The sequence below is a fragment of the Lithobates pipiens genome, unplaced genomic scaffold (assembly GCF_037356315.1).
Source record: "Lithobates pipiens isolate NorthernLeopardFrog02 unplaced genomic scaffold, aLitPip1_a1.2 Scaffold_18, whole genome shotgun sequence".
In the NCBI taxonomy this organism is placed as follows: Eukaryota; Metazoa; Chordata; class Amphibia; order Anura; family Ranidae; genus Lithobates; species Lithobates pipiens.
In genome coordinates, this window is record NW_027507758.1 from 416854030 (window position 1) to 416867417 (window position 13388).

At 36.0% G+C, this 13388-nt stretch overlaps 1 protein-coding gene across 2 annotated transcripts in view; it reads right to left on the bottom strand.

Annotated features, from left to right (window-relative positions):
* Window positions 1-916: 916 nt before the first annotated feature.
* The window catches only part of SKIL (SKI like proto-oncogene), a 70660-nt gene continuing 58188 nt past the window's right edge, over window positions 917-13388 (bottom strand). For both annotated transcript variants that reach the window (XM_077488001.1, XM_077488000.1), the window contains exon 7: window positions 917-12888. In XM_077488001.1, the coding sequence (XP_077344127.1) occupies window positions 12727-12888 (162 nt within the window). In that variant the 3' untranslated portion in view covers window positions 917-12726. The remainder of the gene's footprint in view (window positions 12889-13388) is intronic.

Sequence of the window (13388 nt, forward strand, 5' to 3'; positions counted from 1 at the left end):
CCTAAGGCCTGTTTCACACAGGCTTCAGTGGGAACAGCAAGCTTTGGCAAAGCATTTGCAGAGTTTTCAGCAAGCTTTGTTGAAGCTTTTACTGTAACGTTTAGCTCCAAATTGTAAATGAAAAACACAGATCCTAATAGGAGTGGTGATTCCCACTTGAAAACAAACTGAGCAGGCTTCAGCACTTCTTGAAGCCTTTTGGAAGCCTGCTAGCAGCTTGTTTGAAGTCGCAATCAACACTCCTATTAGGATCTGTGTTCAAGATTTACTAACTGGAGTTGAATGATACTTTAAAATCTTCAACATAGCTTGCTAAAAGCTCTGCTAATGCTTTGTCAACGCTTGCTGTTTACACTGCTCTTATACAAGCTGCAGATCGTATGAAACAAGCTTTATTAATGTATTTTTGAATTTGAAAGGATGGGGGAGACCAAAGCAGCTACCTTGCCCAGGGCCCCATCCTGCCTTAATCCTTCTCTAGGTCTGAGGTTACAACTGCTGGACCTGCCTGAACCAAAGGGTCCAGTGTGCTAAATGAATACCATCTAACACCTCAGTGCACACAAAATGGAAACAACTTTCCACAGACTATAAAATTGCCATTATAATTTATAGGAAGCTTGCCCTTTATTACTCGGCATTAGCCAGATGCAATATCGTTGAGGAAGAAGTGAAAGCTGCAGCAGTTGCGGCTGCTAAAAACTTGGCTTTATACCAAGTCAATGTGATCTTGAAGTGGGGAATGGTCCGATTCTGTGGGATAAACTACATGTATACGATTAAAATGACCTCTCACCTTCTCTTCCATAACAGGGGGACAGGGAGTGAGGGAATGTGAAGCCCCCCCCCCCCCCCCCGCATTTTCAATTCTGCGGACTGGACTTTATTAAAGCTTACAATAAATACAACAACGGAGTCACCACATCATGTTTTATTAAGATTTTAATCCAACATTGGTCTTCATTATGTACAGGAATGACAATGGAAAAACAACACAAAAATACATTTTGAGGTATAAGCAGAAAGCACAGTATGTAATGTTATATATATATATATATATATATTATTTTTTTCCCACATTTTGTAAACTGATTGACCAGATAAATGCATTTTGTCATTTCAAACCATATAAAACACCTGTTAGTTTCTTGTGAGGTAGAGGACAGTTCTGAGTCATGTAATTCACAATCACAGTTACTTAAAGCATGATATCTATTTACATCATTGGCAAATATTCTAAACCGCAGAATTCTGCCGCCAGCGAGCAGCATTCTTCGCTTTAGACATTTTGCAGTCATCACAAAGTCTGCAATTTTTTATTTATTTTTTATACATGCTCTTTATTCAGTAGTTCACATTTTACATTATGTTATCATGCAACATAAATAACTTTGAGGAGTATGCATGAGAACTTAATATAGGCTTACTGAAAAATAACATCTTTCTTTATCTTCACTCTGGAATAGGTCTCTTTTGCTAAAAGGCATACACATTGAAATAATTTATGATGAGCTACTGAGTAATTCTATGTGTGCATTATTTAATGCAGGAGTGCCAAGTACTTGTGCAAATGTGCGTTAATCTGCAAGTTTAATGGGATTTTTAGACTGCATACAAAAAAAAAAAAAAAAAAAAAAAAGAAGGTCTGTCATTGTTCATGGAACACAAAATATGATAAGTTTTGTTCAGCAAGAGTAGCTATATAGAGCACATGCTGTATATGATCTGTGCTCTCACTGGCAAGCAATATAGCACTAACTTTCCTACAATCAAAGTAAATAGGAAGGTGAGAACTGGAATCCGGCTGCATGGGATACACAGACACTGCTGACATTTTAATTGATTTATCTTATAAACCAACACACCATCTTTATGGTAATCACAGTATGATCTCTATACAGCCAGCTGCTGAACAAAGATCAGGTTGAGCACATCACAAATGCCAACCAGCTACTGTGCGTGGACAATATAAAAAGCAAGAAAGCAGCTAATTTATCCATATATCTTAACTCTAACAATAGCAAGGAAAAAGGGGGTGTGTGAACTATGTGGTCATATTGCACATCCATATTTATACACAAAATCCTGTAACTACCATAATATAAATCAAATAATATCTTCAAAATCCCCTCCCAAAAAAATATATATACATCAAATAAAATAAACGGTAAAACATCAAACCACATTAGGATAAAATAAATAAACTAATTACACATTCAATATATTCTATAATAAAATACACAAAAAAAAAAAAAAAACACAAACACACTACCTCCTCTAATTTGAATTATGGCTTTAAATTTAGGTGTGCTACTCCATGTCACGTCTCATCATTTTTCTCTAATAGAGCAGCGTTGTGAACATGTATGTATGTGTTGTCTTCAGTTCATGTGAACAGCCTAGCTGTCCTAGATCATATTTGCAGACCTCTGAAGCTGGCATACGTTTTAAATCTGTTGAAGTCAGTGTATCTATATATACCTATTCGATAGCTAGCTGAGAAGTAGCAGAAGAGAGTCAGCAGAAAAGGAACACCCTGATTCAATAAGGCAACTCAAAGAAAATGATAATGTGCAAGATGCAGTAATCCAGGACAACCAGCTTCCATTATGCTGTGCGCATATCCAATTTTTTCTGCCTGGCTGCTATGCGGCACATTGCATTGTGCTAGATGCTATTATGATAGAGTTTGTGAAAACCCACTTGTGGTCCTGGCTGGTAACGCTGCTAGATTTTTACCACTGGCTTTCATACAATAGTTGCCAGTTCGAAATAGCACCATGTTATGTACACAGCCAAAAGCAATTCTATTCATTTGTTGTATGTCATTTGCTGATGAACAAGTAAAGAAAGAAACAGCACCATGTTTGGGTGGAAAGGTTCAAAGAGGGTTACTCATTAAGGCAGGGCAAAAAGCAATGACTGCACACTAAAGTGCAGCTGGCCATAGCAACCAATCAGAAATAATTTTTTATTTTTTTTTATCAGAGATGGCTTCCTGAACTTTCATCATTAATCCTAGCACACATAATGAAACAATGTTATCCAAGCACTCAACAATGCAAACAAAATTTTAGTAGCTTGAACTGAGTAATGCACTTGTACTGTATACAAGATCTGTATATAAGAGCTGACAATATAGCATGTTCAAGTTTTTTTTGTGTTGTTTTTATACTGAATCAGCCTAAAGTTTAGAAATAGCAACCATTTAAGCTTAGCTATGCAGTACAAACTACTTGAATATAATTAAATTGCTACAACTGTGTTCTGTTTCGCAGTCCTACCCCTGTGGGCTTCACCAACAAGCCTACAAGGCCACTGTCATGTAGCAAGACTGAATGAGCACTGTATCGAGTCACACTAACTGAGGTACAAGACAAGCATACGACTGGGTGTCACTGATTAGGGGAAAAACTTTCTAGCAACAAACGTAATGCCTAAACATAGGCAAGCAAATGCACAAAACTCATTTGTGATCACACTGCTTTTAAAAAATGGAAGCACAGCATAAAAAGGGAGTAAATGTAAATTAAAAAGATGTTTCATCTCCTAGCAGCACATATATATCTTTAATAGCAGAGTATTTGTCTCCGGTATAGTCCTGCATTTCCTATTTTCGTTCGTATTTGAATAAAAAAGACCACTGTGCAAGAGCACGTACTACCAATCGTCTGCTATTTGTAGGATGCCCCACAGTGGCAGTCTATGGTATAACGGTGAAGGAAGTGTAAGATAAAGTTCTTCATATACCAATCTTCAGAAAAATTAAAAAGAAAAGAAAAAATATATAAGAGATAGAGAGGTATATAGTATAGTATAGTATAGTATATAGTTATAATCTGGCTGTCTTGTATTTACTAGCCAACAGGGGGGTTAATACATTCTCCACTTTAGGAATCTTTGTCTTTTCACAAAACTACATAAAATAAGTATGAAGAATAAAATGCATAGAATTGCATATTGTGAAACCTTAGTATCTTTACTACAAAAATCGGAACATTGTGAATACTGGAGCAAGCATACTTCTAGCAACTAAATTCCTTGTTCCAAATGATACCTTGCTGCATGCTATAAGGAATAGCTCCACTCTCCACATTTGCTCCATAGAATTCAATCATATATGCTAATGATAGTATTTTCACAGGCCATAATTATTACGAGTTCAGAAATGAAAAAAAAAAAAAAATCAAAAACACACCAATACAGCTTAAAAGCAACAAATAAAATAGAAATAAGAGAGCTACCTAGCTGAATTGTTTTTCAAGCTATACAGAGATAATCATTGCAAATCCTTTGCATCTCACCTAGAACAATCTGTACATATCAGCTGTGTCAATGCTTCATGGGATGCATGCTGGTTCAAAATGAGTGACTTAATATGTAAGGATAAAAAATGACAGCCCTGCAGCTCACACTTACAAAACAACAGCTGTAAGACCCCTAAGAGTAACCAAAAAAAGTACAAAATATATCAAAAAGGTTAATAAATCATGTCAATTTATGTCAGATTTTGTTTTTTTTTTTTTTTTTTTTTAAGTTTAGACAACATTATCTGCTGAAGTCTTGTAATTATCTGTTCTGTCTATGCCTTTGTAACCAGTGCATTGCTAACTTTTTTAATTCTGAAAGCTTTAATAAAATATTTGAACACAAAATCATGTCAATTAAGAAAGAATATGTGGCCTGACCTGCTGTTGTAGTTTATCAAAACAAAAATGTACACATACTGTACCAAACTCAGGCCTCATACACACGTCTTCTAAGCTCGCCGCAAATGTGATGTTACACTTACATTTAGCACAAAAATAAATAAAAATATCGGCCATTCTCAACCAGCATTCCCTGGAATCCTAGGGTTCCTCCTGAGGTTGCTGGGGATTCCTAGAGCAAAAAGGGGCAACTTTCCATTAACCACCAAACTAAGGGGTTACTTCTACATGGGCCACCAGTCTTTGAGGAGTTTTTGCTATCTGCATTTCTTTTCCATTATTAATTTTAAGATAATTGGTTATACAATTAATGTATGTAGTATGTGAGTGTTTAAAAAGTGATCTGTCCTGGGTGTCAAATACTCAAGGTTATAATTTTTTATTGAAAACTTGCTACCTTATACTAATGCTGATTTACCACGAGCAGTAAGTACATTTTTAGCAGGGGTTCCCAGAGACCTCAAAATTACATTTTTTAGGGGTTTGTACATGGTAAAAAGGTTGAGAAAGGCTTACATAAAGCAAGCTTGTGCAGTGGGGAGTTGACCACAAGTAGAAGAACTAGTACTAAAAGCTCCAACTCTATAGTAAAATGCACAAGACACCAATTTTGGTGTAGGAGGCCTACCAGTTATAGATTAATTGAATTATTTCAAGAAGTCTACAACCACTACAGATAAAATAGTGATGACATATCAAAAGACAAACATTGCTTTGTGTACAGACCTCAAATATATCCATTGTCTCCTATATATATTGTATCTGCCTAAAGCAGGAGCTTTTCTTTGAGTTTACGCTACAGATTTTATGCTAAAGGGAAAAGCATAGTCATACAAAAATAAGTAAAATTTTATTTGCCCCCATTTTCTTAGCGTGCATAGTTGTATTTCTAAAATATTGGCTAGGAAAATTATAGCCTGGGCGCAGCAGCCATTTCACTTAATTGGAGATATCAGCTCAGGCAGTGTCATTTGTAGAAGTAGAACTAGTTATCATTACATGTGCACTACAATACATATGCATATTATACTATTTGGCCAACAAAAACAGCCACGTAACGTTACGTATGTAACGAGAGCATTGTGAAGCTCCCAAAGCTGAAAGGCTGGCTTATTCAATCTGTGGCTCCAAAGATTTGTAATTTTACTGGCCCTAGTGTGGCCTATGGCGAGAGGAAAAGCTCAGATGTACACCTTTATGTGCAGCACAAAACAGGAGATGGTAAGAGAGACAACAGCTCTGCTACTAGTGAGCATGAGGTTGATCAGTGGCTAGGCACCAATAGTATCTTAACCTACTTTTGTCCAAATTGGTGAAAAGTCACTAAAGCAGGAGCTAGCTGTAGGTTAGCGGGTCCTGTCTACGCTACAAGAGGGTGCTGCTGGGAGCACAGACCCTATAAAAAAGTATGCAGCTTATATCTCAAGTGAAAAAAGGATGCTACTTGCACTCATCCCACAAGATTACATAAAACGCTGAATAAAAATTCTGTTTTGGTATTAATGTAAAAACTACTGAAAACTACAAACAACCAAGTATTAGCAGCAAGGGCCTATTCATACAGCCCCATTATACTAAATCAGTTTGAAAAGCTTGCACAACTATCTATTCTTCAGGTCTCCGGAGAGGCACCTTACAAAAAGGAATCCTTCGAGAAGAATTTCAAAAGCAGTTGGGACAAGGGCTGATTGGCCATGGGAAGCTCTGACGTTCCATTGGTGCTAACAACTAATTGTCAAGTGATTTTATTGGGCATCAGTCACAGGGCAGTTTTGATGCCATCGCAGCCCAAGATTCATAGTTTTATTATAACATCCAATATGGTTTTCCTTTTAATAGAATATTAATATGGCTAATCTAGATCCAAATAATTTTCACATTAATAAAATTTTTTATATAGAAGTATATTTTGAGGACACAAAACGCCTCACTGAATTATAGAAAAATAACTGACTTTACAACATAGCAGACAACAGATCTGTCCTATATTATTATCTGAAGCCTTCAAAAGGCCAGTATTTAGCATGTTGGAACATCTGAAAGTGCTTATTTCCTGCTTCCCTGAGTAAATAAGTCAGTCTGCTCACTGCAAAGCCTCTGATTAACACATATTGCAGTGCTTTATTGCCATTGCCGCCAATGGTGACGTCTTTTTTTTTCTTCTTTTTTTTATATATATTTTTTCTTTCTTTTTTTTTATTGCCTAAGTGAACTCGCGTCCATTAGGGCTGTTTACATTTCCCTTCTAATCTAAATGTCTGGCCAGAAAACGATTAGAATACCCAACTTTTAATGGGCAAAATCACATTTTGCAAACAAGCAAGCTTATTCATACATTTCATATAAACTCTTGAAACTAAAATATGCATATAAGCATACTGCCAGAAAAGTATATGAGGTGGTCTTTAATACCCAGCAATATTAAATCTCAATAGTTATATAAAAAAAAAAAAAAAAAAAACACGCAAATGGTCCATTTAGCTGAAAGTATATAGTGTGTCATTTGATTTTATAAAATCAGTGGTCAAATATGAAGTTCTTGGGTGTAGCCACAGTAAATCCCCACAACGCTGTTAAGGGTCCTAACTACACAGAGTACATAAAAAAGTCCCAGTGGGGTAATTTCTTCAATGTTGTAAGGGATGTGAAAGGCACTAAAGCCTTATGATCATGTGTCTAAAGAAATATTCTTGTTGCCCATATCAACCAGGTTCTCATTTTCACTCTGTTACTTCACTAGAGTAAACAGAGGAATAATTTGGTTCCTACAGACAACAAAAACAGCAAGGCCTCCAAGAGCCCCACTGTAATATGTGGACAAAGGGATGAGAAGGTTGGGATTTCATTTATTTCAAGCATGATTATAAAAATGAAAATGGTTGTGTATCCTTCTTCCTACCTAGTCGCCTACAAAGAAGACAAAATGATCATAACATTTCAAGCCCCTTTCTAATTGGGGCTTGTCAAACCAAACCATTTTATAAAACAAAACCACTGACAGAACTTTGCATCAGTCTCAAAAATACTGAATAAAACCATTATCACTTTACACAAATATACAAAAAGAAGCATGCTATAACAAATACACCACATAACGATATAGCAGATATTGTCTTTACAGCTGGCATATAAATGTGCCTGAGGCGAATAAACACATAAGCAGTCATCGTATGGTCTGACACTTTTAGAGCAAGGTCATCTCAATCCAGATAAATCTTTATAATATATACAATTTTACAAAACAAATAAAATGTTAATCAACAAGAAAATTAAAACCATGGCACCTACATAAGGATCATTTGTAAAAAATAAAATAATGACAATAATTCACATCATTATGCTACAATAAATCATTGTGTATATACAGAACTTATTGTAATAAATAGTACAAAAAATATTATTCATATTTGAAAAGGGAAACAATGCACTGTGTAATATTGTAAATAGACTCATAATATTTAATCAAAGCAGTAATTAAATAAAACTAAGTAAAACTGAACTGGGTATAATTAAACTTATGTAAAGAGCAACAATGGCAAATATTAATTAGAATTTTTCTTAGCAGCAAACACTGCTTAGCAAGATTTCACCAGTCAAATCAGGTTTAGTTCATATAATTCTGGTTTTGGGTAATGAAAACAAAAATAATAGGTTGGTATTGGCTACCATTTTTTTTAAAGTATAATATAAAGGGCAATAGGTTCTTTATGCTGGTCTAAACAATTATCTTAAAGGGAATAAATATATAATTTTTGTAATTGTATTCAATGCTAAAAGTAAAATATGTTAAAAAGAAAATACATTTTTTTAATGAATAAATGTGTAATATTTCACATTAGTTTGTATTTACCACTTTGCAAACAGCAGGCAAGCAGCTACTTTCGCCAGTTCATTATATTGCTCTGCTTTGAAATAGCCAGGAGATTAGAACAGAATTTCAAAGTTAGTGGCAGCAAGGATACACCCCCTCTCCGTACTAGCAGAAGGAGGCTGTTTGGCCTGGTCAATTTATGCAAAACATTTCTTATTACACAGCAGGCTTTGCTAAGTAAGTAAACCTGACTGTGTGTAGCCAGCTTAATGCCCATCTGATATCACCCTGGAGTTTAAACCTAGTTGTACACAGACCTGTTCGGAAAGCTTTCCAAAGACATTATTGCAATGAGTAGGATAACGGCCAACAACCAAATACTAAAGAGTTGAGGTTTGGTTTGGACGATAAATTTAGCATAGGTCTACACTGCAGGAAATTTAGCATAGGTCTACACTGGAGTCAGGAAACTTGGGTATATTTTATATAAATCTAACTACTAGTTGATTACACTCCAAACCTCATCAGAGCACCGATCATTTATGGTACCCACAGACACATGACAACAATCCTCTGATCTGGTTGTCTTTTGCCAAACTGGATAACTTTTTCCTGTCTATGACCAGCTGCTCACTGCTAGGAGTTGGTCTAGCAGGTTAGAAAACCCACCTCATTCTCTACAGTTCCATTGCTGATAACCTGGGCTCAGCTTTCACTCCCTCCAACCCACTCTAAAGAGGATAATTCATTGAGTTCATGCCTGCATGATCAAACACCCGAAGGCTATTAACAGCTTTACAGATAACTGAAGAGCCATTTTGTAACTGGAAATATTATTTAAAATATTAAATCAATTTATGTAAAGTATAACTAAAAGGCAAAACTTTTTTTGTTTTTGTTTATTATAGAGTGGAAAAGGGTAAAAGCCCCTGTCAGTTTTATTGCTGTTTGTTCCCTTGTTGAGAAGATTTACAGTCTCAGTTTGTGCTGTTTACCATTATTACTGAACGTGAAATTAAAGAAAATCCCCCATTTTGGGTTGTCTCTAGAAAAGTAATAGAGGGGAATCCTTCCAATTGGGACACTTGTTCTGGGGGGTCTCCAGGGGATTCCCTTAATTTTTACGTATTTTCTCTCAGTTCCTGTTTGACTATTGGACACAAAGTGAAGGGAAATCTCCGAAATGGGACACAGAAAAAAAAAAAAAAAAGAGTTTTGCCTATAGTTACTATACTTTAGTGTACTTTAATATACTTCTTTTATAAACTTCTTTTATGAGGTATGATAAATATTTATAAATAATTAGTTTGTGATGACCTTTCAAGCTACCATCTTGTAAATATAATTCCAACAAAATTACCTCAAGGTGCATGTAGAAAACAGGTGCTCCTTAAGATGTCACTAGTTTCCTCGTGCTAAGAGACTGGTAATTGCAATCTGGTTGCAATGATGGCCAGATGATAACATGTAGTAGTAGCGCAACTCATCCTTTAACAATCAGTTAAAGAAGGCGGTTTGAATCTCTAAATACATGCCCGTTTTTGGTTTCTCGGCTCTGGGAGAGTAGGTAATGTCCAATTTAACATCTCTTAAACTCTCTAGTACCAAACACAGTTACAAAAAAGTGTGTCTGTGCCACTACACCTGTGTATCTGGATGACTGTCGGCAAATCAGTGAGGCACAAAATAAGGTAAGGAAGGACCCAATTTTGTGAATTTGGCATGTCCAGCATTTCCCATAACATGTGATAATTATCTGATTGAGCTGGAATTGTCATTTGCAGAGACATTGTCACTTTGCTTTGCATGGTCAAGATGAAAAGGTCTCTTTAAACATAACCTGTAAAGGCCTGCACCTAAAGCATAATCAATATAGATTACTTCAAATGTTAAGTAAACAATTTCACAAAAAAATTAAAAATGATGTCTATAGCTGTACTATATATTGTAAAAAAACTGCAAAGATTGGTCATAAAATTATAGATGCATTTTTTTTTTTTCCTATAACGTAATTCAAAGCAGAAGACCTGGGTGGCACACTATCATCAATGCACTTGAATATATTTTGCGTTCCTGTTATTTTTATAGGGTTACTTGGTAAATTAGGCAGAGCAGCCCCAAAAATAGCCATGACATAAATTTCACCCTCTTATTTATTGCCAACTTCAGTGCAGCAGCAACAATGAACTGGTTCTGCAGACAGACAGTCTTCCCATACACAGCATTTCAGTGATATAGAACTCCATGTATGTGTTCAGCACATTAGGCAAAAGGCAGTGATTTTCTTTGTAAATCAGAGCAATCCTAGGGCTACATTGCCAATTTCTATTCTAAGAACCCGAAGAAAATCTTCTAGTGAAAAAATAAAAAAAAATTATTCTTTTGTGCTACTATACAAGATGTTGGGTGAGAGGTGTCATTAGATTGATCTTACTGTATACACTTAAGTGGCAAAGAATCTCCTAAATGAGTATTGATGAGCAACGTTGTGCAATCGTGAGAGACCGATTACTCAGTCGTGATACTAAAAATCTTGTATATAGCAGCCCTCATTAAAACTGATTGTGATATATACATAGATCAATCTAACCAGATTTTAGAAGTGTGACTGAGCTAATAAAAGATCATCCATGTAACCCTAGGCTAAATATTTAAGAAGTTCCCAATTTAAAGAGTGCATCCTTGCTTCCATGTCCTCCATATGAATTGGGTCCCCACCTACCACGCTTCATAATTCAAGAGTGGCACCATTTTCTGAAAAAACATTTGAACCCCATTTAACTCTCCATTGAAACACAGATATAGAGTCAATATATAGGAGTAGGCGATGATGATGCTGGCACACATGAGTGCTGCTCTAGGAGCCCCCTGCATATTGATACAGGAAGATTTTTTTTTTGTAGGAGCACATTTTTTAAAGCTAAACTCCAAACAGCTAAGTAAAACACCAGATTACTGCATTGTTTTTTTCATTACAGCACACAGATTGGAATAGAGGGGCAGCACTAGGAGATAATCAGGCTCTGCTGCGGACCACAAGTGCTGACAGTAGGAGAAAGAAATAGATGATGTCTTCAATTTGTTTTTGATTTTACATTGTCCAATTAGCAGGGTTTTTTTTTTTTTTTTCGCAACCAAGCCAAGCTGTTGCTGCTGTAGTGGACAAGCATCTGGTTAGGCCGTGTGGCACGGGTGCCTGGATTACAAGACAGGCTCAATAAAATTACAAATCCTTTGGCAGGTAAACAGTTTGCATATAAATGCATTTTAATTGTGTATTTAACCTCTGTCCCTGGAGTTCAGCTTTAAAGCGAAACCTCTGTTAAAATAAGTCACTGAGCATAAATGGATACATTTGTCTAAAAAGTTCAGGACTGCAACAGAAACCATAAAATATAAAAACCTAAGTTACTGCAGGATAGAAGGATCCTGTGGCAAACAAGTTGTTGAGCACTAAATTATAACAACTTGAATGTGAAGGTTTACAGGGTTAGTATGGCCTGCTTCTAGCTGTCAATATAAAATATTGGAAGATGTCTATTGTACTTTTACAAATGCATACAAGCCCATTTGGCTTTCTGAGCTGGAGAAGAACATGTCTCAAAAGAGAACATTAAAAGCACCCCACACATTTGGACAGTCAATGAAAAATTTTAGGACTTCTTATATCAGGATGAAAAAATGAGATCAGCAAAAAAAAAAAAAGCTGAGAAATCTAGTAGCAGCAATATGTCATGGCTGATCTAAAAAAAGTGGGACTGTCCAGTAGCTGCCACACATATGGAAAAAGAAAGTGCACACAGGATGCAATGCTGGAGTATATGGATCCTAAGTCTCATCTGGAGAGCACAAACCAGTAGTCAACCATTTGAACTATGTTGGGTCTTGCAAGCCGTTAAACAACTCTGACAATATTCAGGATAGATTTGTGATACCAGAACTTTACTGCACATTACAAAGAGCAACACGAAGAGAAAAAGTGGACAAGGTTAGCTAAGAAGACGAGTTGAAAAGTACTCATGAAATTGGCAGGTCTTAGAGTAGTTAAGAACTGTGTAGGTTTGTGATGTCTTATTTCTAAGTGGCAGAAACCCCTCTATTATGCTACACAGCAAAAAAAATAAAATAAATAAAAAATGCTCATATCCTAGTCCACATCAAAATATAAACCCTGTTTCAAATATGACTGGTCGGTAAGCTGTGCATCTACTCCCCATTAACAGTCTTAGCTGATTTCAATATCTGAAGCTTCAGCTCTTTTATCATGAGCTCAAGTTTCTCCCTGGCTTCCCGTTCTCTTCGCAGCTCATCCTGCAGCTCTCTCCGATCAGCTTCAGCTTGGTCCAGTCTTTGTCTCAATTCTAAAAGCTAAAAGGGAAGATACAAAGTGTTGTTATTTTAAGTAACCATAAAAGTTTCTAGCTTGTATTACTAGGCAAGAGGCTTACAAAAAAAATTACTTTTTAAAATGGTAACAGTAAAGTACCAGCTTATCAGTTACTTTTTCAAATCAGAATGAGCCTCATTTAGCAACAAAACTGAAAATGACAGCTGTTCATACTGCCCATAGGAACCAGTCTCGTTCTTCCAGTCCAGAGGAAAGAATGGAGAAAAAACTGGCTTGGTTGCTATAGGAACTCTTAAAGAAGGCCCACTGTCATGCATTTTCACAAGTAAGCATTTTAATTGTAAATGAGTGCATATAGATAGCATATTAAAAGCATAAGACAAAAGAAATCCTAACCACAGTATGTAGCTTGGATATTTGACACTTCCGTGCATGAGCATGCAGCTCCTTATAAAAAAGACCCCTCTAGTGGTCAGAAATAGGCACTGCACCAATTTAAAACTGCATATGACCGAATGTA